Raw genomic sequence first — 10,499 nt, 5'->3', positions numbered from 1 at the left:
TGACACCGATCTTGAAATACAACGTAGAATGTCTCAATCTATAGAAGCTCATGAAGATATTGTGCGACTTATTCTAAGGATCTTAGACATGCACAATCCATTTGTGGAGAAATTTCGTCAATTATCTCAAAATCCAAATTTACATCAATGTAAACTCCTCATTAAAGAACAACCTCTAAACCAACCTCAATATTGCCTTCCCAATGCTTCCCAAGTGGCAGCTATTATTGTAGGAGGAGAAGAAGCTGGTCATTTAAGTGGCAGATAAATTTTGGTTCAAACCTTTGGTGGTAATTTGATCAATGTTCAAGATACAGCAGGATTTTATGATCCATTGCAGTACCCAATACTTTTTCCATTTGGAACATATGGATGGGATATCAACACACGTGACGCTAATAGAAATAAAGTGTCATGTCGCGATTATTATGCATACATATTTCAGGTAACAGTTTTATTATTTTCAATCTATTACTTCGAAATGCCGCTTACATTATAAAATAACTAAACATACATCTATTTTTACTAATGTCAAAGATTCGCGACGATGCTTTATCAATGATTTGGCTTGGAGGACGCCTTTCCCAACAGTATGTTGTTGATAATTATGTAAAAATTGAAACACACAAGCTTAGGTGGTTTGAGCACAATCAAGATTCTATTAGGGCAGATTTGTACCAAGGCCTACAAGATGCTTTCAATGAAGGAGAGAGTGATACTGGTAATGTAAACTTTACATTTGAAAGTTACATTACTTTATTAATGGCGAATTAGTATCAATATTTATTAGTGCCCCAACTTTTTCATCTTATATATAGGAAATGTTGGACATAGAACCATTCTACCTTCATCATTTGTGGGAAGCCCGCGCGACATGATCCAACGATTTCAAGATGCAATGTCATTGGTTCAAAAGTTTGGGAAGCCAGATTTATTCATCACAATGACGTGCAATCCAGGATGGGAAGAAATCCAAAATGAGCTTTTACCTGCACAAACAGCACAAGATCGTCCAGACTTGCTTGCAAGAGTTTTCAAATCGAAATTTGAAGAATTGAAAGATGATATCGTGGTCAAGGGGGTTCTCGGAAGAGTTATTGTATACATGCAGGTCTTTGAGTTCCAAAAAAGGGGTTTACCACATGCACACATGCTTATAATTCTCGATGAAGATGATAAATTGCATAATCCAGATGATTACGATCGAGTTGTTAAGGCAGAAATACCATGTAAAGAGGAACAACCTCAGTTACATAAAGCTGTACTGAAGCATATGATACATGGCCCTTGCGGAGTACAAAATCCAAGATCACCGTGCATGAAAAATGGGCGATGTAAAAAAGGATACCCAAAGCCTTTCTCATCAGAAACATACCAAGGCAATGACTCATATCCTGTTTACAAACGATATGATACTAATAATCCCGTGCCACTGAATGATCATTGTAGGATTATGATAGACAACACTTGGGTTGTTCCATATAATCCTTGGTTATTGCTGAAATATAATTGTCATATTAATGTTGAAATATGTTGCAGTATCAAGAGTGTAAAGTACTTATATAAATATGTGTATAAAGGCCCAGATCGTGTCTCTATGGAAGTTAGGCTAGGCCCAAATTATGATGAGGTCCAACAGTACATTGATGCAAGATGGGTATGTGCTCCAGAGGCATGTTGGAAGATATTTTCTTTTCCTATGTATCGAATGTACCCTGTTGTTTTTCGTTTGCAAATTCATCTTCCAGATAGACAACAGGTACGCTTTAGATCACATGAACCTATTGCTAATGTTTTGGAGCGAAGTAAAAAGACAATGCTTACTGAATTTTTTTATATGAATATGATTGATCATGATGCACGAAATTATGTATATAGAGAGTTTCCTGAGCATTATTGTTGGGATTATAAAAACAATATATGGACACGAAGAAGATCTCATAAAAAAGTAGTGGGCAGGATATATACTGTTTCACCATTTGATGGAGAGAAGTTCAATCTACGTGTTCTTCTTAATCATGTCAAAGGGCCAACAGGATTTGATGATTTATTGACTGTTAATGGGATAACCTATCCAACTTTTAAGCAAGCAGCTGAACAAAGGGGTTTACTAGAGAATGATAACAGCATACGACAGTGTCTGCTTGAAGCAAGAGACATTAGAATGCCGTCAGCTTTAAGAAGATTGTTTGCAACAATATTGGTATTTTGTCTACCAACTGGAGTAAGAGAATTGTGGAATGAGTTTTACCCATATATGGTAGAAGATTATCCATCAACATCTATTACAACAGAGACACGTCGTACAAATAAACTTCTCAAGGATTTAGGGGCGTTACTCTTGCAACATGGAAAGCACATTACAGAGTATGATTTGCCGATATCGACTGGAGAATGTGACAATAATTCAGCTGTACCTAGACTCATTCAAGATGAGCTAACTGTTCCAAATGTAGATGAAGAACTCACTTTAATTGAAAAGTTGAATAACGACCAGAGAGTTGCATATGAGAAAATCATGACAGTTATTAATCGTAAGGAAAGCATGATATTCTTCGTTGATGGGCCAGGGGGAACTGGGAAAACATTTTTGTATCGCACAATATTGGCAACCTTGAGAAAATCAGGTCACATTGCAATTGCCACAGCCACATCTGGCATAGCAGCAACATTACTCCCTGGTGGAAGAACAGCGCATTCCAGGTTTAAGATTCCTTTAACTCCCGATGCTTCATCTACTTGCTCAATAAGTAAACAATCAGACTTAGCTGAACTTATTAGACGTGCCACCATAATTATTTGGGATGAAGCCCCAATGGTAAATCGACGTGCACTTGAATCTTTAGATAGAACATTTAAAGATATTATGGAAGTAAATTTACCTTTTGGTGGGAAGGTGCTAATTTTGGGTGGAGATTTTCGTCAAGTACTTCCGGTTGTTCCAAAGGGTACAAAGACATAAATGATTGATGCATGCATAGTCAAGTCTCCATTATGGAAAGATGTCAAAGTGTTACATTTGAAGCAGAATATGAGATCTATCAACGATGAAGAGTTTGCTCAGTATATACAACGCATTGGTGATGGGAATGAACCATTTATAATGGATGATTTGATTAAACTACCCTCTTCAATGGCAATGCAATGGGAGGGTCAGCATTCTATATACAACTTGATTGATCAAGTTTTTCCAAATTTGCAAGAACATGCCAATGATGCAAGGTATATGGTTGATAGGGCTTTGCTAACACCTATCAATGATGATGTTGAACAGCTTAATGCAAAGATAATTTCTCAGTTCCCAGGAGATGAGTTTACGTTACATTCTTTTGATGAGGTTGAAGGAGATACGCAACATCTATATCAACAAGAATTTTTAAATTCTATATCTCCAGGGGGTTTACCACCACATATATTAAGGCTAAAAAAAGGTGCTCCAATTATGTTGCTGCGCAATATAGATCCAAAAGCCGGATTATGTAATGGTACAAGATTGATATGTCGTGGATGTTTTAACAACGTAATTGACGCTGAAATTTTGATTGGACAATATGCGGGTACACGTGTTTTCTTGCCAAGAATCCCTTTGAAGACAACAGAAAATGTACACTTGCCATTTGTAATGATCAGACGACAATTTCCTGTACGTTTAAGCTTTGCACTTACAATAAACAAAGCGCAAGGTCAGACAATTCCAACTGTTGGAATTTATCTTCCTGATCATGTTTTTAGTCATGACCAATTATATGTGGCGTTGTCAAGGGGAGTCTCTCAATCCAACACAAAACTATTGGTGCAAAAAGGAACAATACCTGAGGAGGAAGGTGTTCACACAAGAAACATTGTGTATAAGGATGTTTTGTTCCCTTCCTCATAGGTATTAATTAACAATTGGAAAGAATTGTCTTACATATAAATTTATTTTAATAATTTACAAATTTTAATGGTTATGCGGTCTATGTTTTAATATTTTATTTCTTGATCTTTTTTATGTATACAATTAATTGGTAACAGGAAGGATGCCCAACTCAAATGTGAGGATTGAGTCCACTATGCTAAGTAATGGAGTGCATGCTGTTCCTACTACTCATTGGGAAAATTGGAAGGATGAACAATCATTATTAAACATGGAGGCCATTGATAACAAGGTATATTTCTTTTTAATGAAATCTTTAATCAGCATCCCTTTCAATTGTTTTATCAAAATTAATATTAAAAATGTCATGCTGCATATGGGTTAGGTTCGCAAATTGGAAATTTATTCACCTGGTTGGGGATTCACTATTCGAGCGGACAAGAAAGAGCTTTGGAAAGAAGTGAAACGAGTTTTAGAGTCACAAAAATTGGAAAGGTTTGTTACGGTATTTTTTAAAATAGGAAAATAACTAATTGATAGTCTTAATATACAAACAATTTTTTTCTTCATTTTGAAGTTCCAAGAACAAAGACAAAAAACAAATCAATGTCAAGAAGAGCAATGAGGTGCGCAACATCCATAAGAAAAAAGACAAAGGAAAAATTAAGGACGATGTGATCTCTAACACTCATGCCAACAGAGACAAACGGAGAATGAAAATCAAGGACAATGTGGTTTCCAACATCCAGGAGAAAAAAAAGATACGAAGAAAAAAAACCAAGGACGATGCAATTTTCAAGACCCAAAATAGTAAAGAAAAACAGAAAATGAGAGTCAAGGACGATGCGATAATAAAGCAGGTACAAATCATTACCACATCTACTTAAAAAAAAAAAACTTAATTACATAGTTTTTATATATATATTTTTTAAATTTTTGGTAATTAAATGATAGTTCTTCAAGTCCCAAGCTGAAGTAGATCATTTCACATACATGGAGCTATGCAATATCATCACAAGGTCAATTCAAATATTTCATTTAACAAGTTTATGCTTGATATTTATTGTGCTTATTATTATTATGTACGTTTTAAACTCTTTATTAATAACACAAGCTAACACATTTTGTATCATAGGTTCATGGCAAATGCTGCTGGAAAGCAATTAGAATGTGGAACAAATAGCATTGCTCCACCAACTTCTCTACTGTAGCCGGCATAATATTAATAAGTTACTATATTCATATTTTAGATGTAGTGCATTATTTTACAATTTTACCTAATGTAAATATTTCAGTTTTCTACATTGATCCATCAACTTTTTCATAATTGCTTTTGTAAAGGTCATCACATGTATTTTATAAGTAGTTTTATTGTTACAATTTTATTATGCATTTTTAATATACATTATTTATAAGATTTATTCAGAGGATCTTTTTTTTCTCCCCTAAAGGTTAATACTAAATTATTGCATCATCTTCCAATCAATAACATGTTGATTACTGCATAAATAAAATTGGCAAAAATGGATAATAGTTACGGAATACTAGCCTCTGAGCACGCGCTCACGCGCGTGCTAAGAGGCTCTTCTATTTTTTGGGAAAGGGTTAATGTAAAGTATTTATTATAACTTGGAATTACTACTTTTTTTCAATCACAAAAAAAAAACCTAGGGGTGTGATGAAAAATTATTTCACCGCACATAATTTGCAAACAATCTTATGATAAAAATGAGTATTATGTGCGGTGAAATAATTTTTCATCACACCTCTAGGTTTTTTTTTGTGATTGAAAAAAAGTAGTAATTCCAAGTTATAATAAATACTTTACATTAACCCTTTCCCAAAAAATAGAAGAGTCTCTTAGCATGCGCGTGAGTGCGTGCTCAGAGGCTAGTAGATATTAACAAAGCCCAGATTTGAATTTCAGGCCCAATTAAATGAAGAAGAGACCTGGCCCACTTTGGAGCGAAAAAGAAAAGTGTGGTAAAGTCTGGAAAATTGAATCTTGAATTTTGTAACTTAAAAAGAGGATCAAAGTGTTGGAAATAAGAGAGGATTCTTTCACATTTTATAAAAGCTAAAATAGAGGAATTTTTGGTGTCCCAATTTCTGATTCCAAATAATTTTTAATTTCCTACGCAAACACATAGTCAAAACGGAATCTCAAACTTCAGGGTTCGAATCGAATCCAAATTAAACCAAAAAAAGTGGGGCAGGAGGAATACGCTAACTTGAAGAGAAGAGGGAGAGGATAAGGGTCACGAATAATGCTACGTCCACCACGTTTTAACGTCAATTTTACAACAAATCTCTGTGTAAATTGGTAACAGTTTTAATTTAGTTTTACTATTAATAATTTTATTATTAATTAATAACAGTTTGTCACTAAAAATTTGTTACGAGAATGATGTTAATAGACATGGCATTTCTCTAATGCTAAAGACTAGCGAGCTTATTGAACTCGATAAGTGCAATGTTCACAACAAATCATAGATACTAAACAATTGTTATTGGTTTCGGTTCAAAAAAAGTTAGTTATTGGTTTTAAGTTGAATCTATCATAAAAATTAATTTTTTTTCTGTAACAACTAATAACAACTTATCACTTAAAATTTATTATGAAAAAAAAAATTACTTAAAATTTATTATAAAAATATTGTGAAAATTATAAAAATATTGTGAAAATTTGTTGTAAAAGTGTAAAGTGTTTCTCTGGAAACGTGCAAAAATAAAATTAAAAAAAGAAAAGAAAAAAAAAAAGAGAAGGAAATTGCGTGTAGCGTAGTGGAAGTGTAACTAACCGAACGAAGTGTAAAGGTGTGTAGGGCTATAATTGAAGCGGAAAATTTAAGCGGGATTGGTACCAATAGCGTGGAATAAAAGTCAGGAACCCCGTATATAAAGATCTCAAGAGCCATCAAACAGAGCACATAATAATAAAAACTCTCAAATTCCAAATACAAAAATCCAATCTCCCTCTGTTCAGCTCCTTTGCTTTCTATCTCCAGGTAATAGTTTTCGTTGTTGTTGTTGTTGTTGTTTTTTTGTTAAATTCTGATGTAAGTATTCACATGGCAATCCATTGCGTGTATTACTGTTGTTAGGCAATGAATCAGACTCAGGCCACCACTCATCAGGATCCCCCTTGCTTCAAGCTCGTCATCGTCGGCGATGGCGGAACTGGTACATTTAAATTCTGAGAGTCCTTGTTGATTTTGTTGTTGTTGTTGTTGTTGGATCAATGGTGTTTGTTTTTTTTTTTGATTGATTGATTGATTGCGTTTGTGAATTGTGCAGGCAAAACCACGTTTGTGAAACGCCACCTTACTGGAGAGTTTGAGAAGAGATATGAGCGTAAGAACATGAATAAAACTCAACTAAACAATCTATTTTATTTTTCTGATTCTGATTCTCTTAGATTAGATTAGGTTTTGCTCTGTAATTAATTAATAATAATAATAATAGAATGTGGGAAATTGTGTTTTGATCACAGCAACAATCGGCGTGGAAGTTCATCCGCTGGACTTCTTCACGAATTATGGGAAGATCAGGTTCAACTGCTGGGACACTGCTGGTCAGGAGAAATTCGGTGGACTCCGCGACGGTTACTAGTATGATCTTAAACCTTTTTGTGAAATTTGAGATTGAGTTTTTGGTTTTTGCATGTATAGAAACTTGGAATTCTTGCTTATATTAATAATGCCTTTTAATTTCCTTCTACGTTAAGAGAATACTAAAAGAACAAGAAGTTTTGCTTTACTAAATAATCCCATCTTGTGTTGTTTTGGATTTTGATTCAGCAATTTCTAGTGTCTGGAGTCACTGCATTTGTTTTTGTTTTTGTTTTTTTCGAACTTTTTTGTTCTGTTGTGTTTAGTTCTACTTTGTTATATAGGTAAATTGGTTTTAATCTTTCATTCATTCATATCTGACATTTGGTTTTTCTGAACTTTTTTGATTTGCAGTATTCATGGACAGTGTGCTATCATCATGTTTGATGTCACAGCTCGATTGACATACAAAAATGTTCCAACGTGGCACCGGGACCTCTGCAGGTGAGTTAATGTAATTGATGATGCCCTTTTGTTTTTCTTTTTTGTTTTTTGATTTTATGTTTCATCTACTCTTACCATAATGCTGCTACAATGGCTACTGTTCCTAGGACTAATGAACTGAGCTTATTATGAACAGTTGGAGCTCGGCTCGGGATTATTATTGTTCATGTTCGTTTTTGTAACAAATGAGCCAAACTTGGCCCTAATTTAGGCTTTAGTTTAAACAATCTAAGCTCAAATATAAGATACATACATGTTCGTGAATATAATTGTGAATATGAGACTCGATTTAAGTATATATAATATATATGTATGTATGCATACATGTATATAAATACACTTATGTAGACTTGAGATTGGATTGTGTAAATTTGTAAATGAATTTATAAGATATCAAATTATAATTATAATTTTTTGATAATATAAATATTCGATTTTGTAGTAAAAATTATATATAATTTTCAACAATACAAACTTGGTGAATCTAAAATTTATAAGTTCATTGACAAAAAATCACTTTTTATAATTAACTCAAATAATATAATTTCAATTATAATTTAGTTATTAATTATTGGCATTGAAGATTTGTCAATGGGTAAGCAATTTTAGCCATTGTGTTTATTATATATGGGAAAAGTATAAGTTAAACCTTGTTTGACAAGAAAACGAATCGAGCTTGAACAAGTAATTTAGTTTGGTGATAAGCTCAAGCTCGGCTCGTGTTTGAAATAAAATTAATGAACAATCCTAAACTTTTAATACTCGGCTTGGCTAGACTCTTGACTGCTCTCTCCCTTTTTGCCTTGTACAACTGGTCTTCTAAGTGACTTATTTGTTTCATTTTTATCAGGGTCTGTGACAACATTCCAATAGTTTTATGTGGTAACAAGGTAGATGTCAAAAACAGGCAGGTGAAAGCAAAGCAGGTTACCTTTCACAGGAAGAAAAATCTTCAGTACTATGAAATTTCTGCAAAGAGCAATTACAACTTTGAGAAACCTTTCTTGTACCTTGCCAGAAAGCTAGCAGGGTAATGTACTAGTGTATTTATTTCATTTCATTTGAATTTTATTTGCTGTGTTTTTGTTTTTCATACCGTCTCTGCTTACTGATATGTTCACTGTTAACTGCAGAAATGTTGATCTACGCTTTGTTGAATCACCTGCCCTTGCTCCTCCTGAAGTTCAAATTGACATGGCTGCACAAGCACAGTAAGTGATAGTCCCTCTCTGATTTTTTATTTTCAACTTTTAAACATGCTTGTTAATTCAATATAAGGGAAAGCACCATAAATAGACACTGGCTGGGAGTAAGTAAATCTGACAATTTACTTGGGCTTGAGCCTTGTGGACTTTTGATGTGATTTGTAGGAACTCAGGAACAGTCAATCATCTAGCCATTCAATAACAAAAACCAACAGTCAATTGTCAGTTTGCCGAAGGTCTGACTGGGTTGGCCACTTTTGTGTTAAATTATTCAGTGCGCCCAGTTTACATTTCCTCACATAAAAGGTGGACCTCCTTATGCGGTCCCACACATGAGATCCACATTTAGGTGAGGGGTGTAATAAACCGGGTGTATGGAATAATTTCTCCAGTATTAATAAGCTAAAATGGTTCAATAAAGGAACCAAAGTAGTTGAAGTGATGGCCCTGGTGGGTGATCATTTACTGCTTAGTGACTCCCACTGAACTCTAGTTTTTATTAAAATTCTTCCAACAATATATTATAATCATTATTCTACTACGAATTTTTGTAATGAATAGCATGTTCACGGCTATTCCTTTGCTGAATAACTCTTGCTAACATAAATTATGGTTGGATTATTGTTCAGGCATGAATCTGAGTTGGAGAAAGCAGCTGCACAACCTCTTCCTGATGAAGATGATGAAATTTTTGACTAATGGGGTCCTGTTCCTGAACTTTATTAGGCTGTTGCTTCACTAATAGTCTTACAGGTTTTGGTTGTGTACATTGTAAACTTTGCAATGATGGATCGGTTTGTCCTATACCTTGGGGTTGCTTATGATAGGTTTCTTGTCAAAAGCTTTGGCACATTCTGCCATGTTTGCGTTTGGACATGTAGGGTTACATTTTTAGTTTGCTATGTTGAATGAAAAATTTTAGTTTCACAAATTCTTGCTTCTTCAATTGAAATGTTTGGAGTGGAACTAGAGAGAATATTTTGCAATATGCATCCAGGAAATTTATCAGTGTGCACATGTGGATGGGCGGGTGCTTGAAAGTGCACAAGGATCAGGATGTGGCAGATATATCAAAACATGACACTTATTATGATACGGTTGAGTAGTGCCTGCTGCGAAGTTATTTTCTGTAATCTTGTAGAGGTTTATCTCCACGTTCTGGATTTTGTGTACATTGTAGTTAGAAAACATGAGGTCATGTTGGGTACAGTTACAACAACCATACGAGATAAAAGTGAATTGCTTCGCTTTTAAAAGTCTTCATTGTATATTTTGTTCTTGAAATGACACCATTTATCACCGTTGAACTGTGCGCTCTCCCTGTTCTTCTTGATGGTTGGAGAAATCATAACAAGTTTTTGAACTGAGAGCGGCTTGTTGGAC

The 10,499-nt window shown here is 34.3% G+C and overlaps 1 protein-coding gene and 1 pseudogene across 2 annotated transcripts; both read left to right on the top strand.

The window, feature by feature from the left end:
* Positions 1 to 528: 528 nt before the first annotated feature.
* Positions 529 to 5,067, top strand: LOC142622871 (uncharacterized; annotated as a pseudogene).
* A 1,648-nt stretch (positions 5,068 to 6,715) lies between these two features.
* LOC142622558 (GTP-binding nuclear protein Ran1A-like) lies at positions 6,716 to 10,047 on the top strand. 2 transcript variants are annotated; one of them, XM_075796050.1, is made up of 8 exons: positions 6,716 to 6,864; positions 6,961 to 7,039; positions 7,154 to 7,210; positions 7,350 to 7,467; positions 7,822 to 7,911; positions 8,762 to 8,941; positions 9,045 to 9,122; positions 9,746 to 10,047. In XM_075796050.1, exons 2-8 carry the CDS (start codon positions 6,964 to 6,966, stop codon positions 9,813 to 9,815), a joined length of 669 nt encoding a protein of 222 aa, XP_075652165.1. In that variant the 5' UTR covers positions 6,716 to 6,864; positions 6,961 to 6,963; the 3' UTR covers positions 9,816 to 10,047. The 2 variants fall into 2 exon arrangements, with proteins under 2 accessions (XP_075652165.1, XP_075652164.1); XM_075796049.1 differs by having other exon boundaries at positions 6,725 to 6,864; positions 6,942 to 7,039.
* The last annotated feature ends 452 nt before the right edge of the window (positions 10,048 to 10,499 follow it).

This window comes from Castanea sativa, chromosome 1, assembly GCF_040712315.1.
Source record: "Castanea sativa cultivar Marrone di Chiusa Pesio chromosome 1, ASM4071231v1".
NCBI classification, from domain to species: domain Eukaryota; kingdom Viridiplantae; phylum Streptophyta; class Magnoliopsida; order Fagales; family Fagaceae; genus Castanea; species Castanea sativa.
This window is presented reverse-complemented; position numbering and strand designations above follow the sequence as displayed.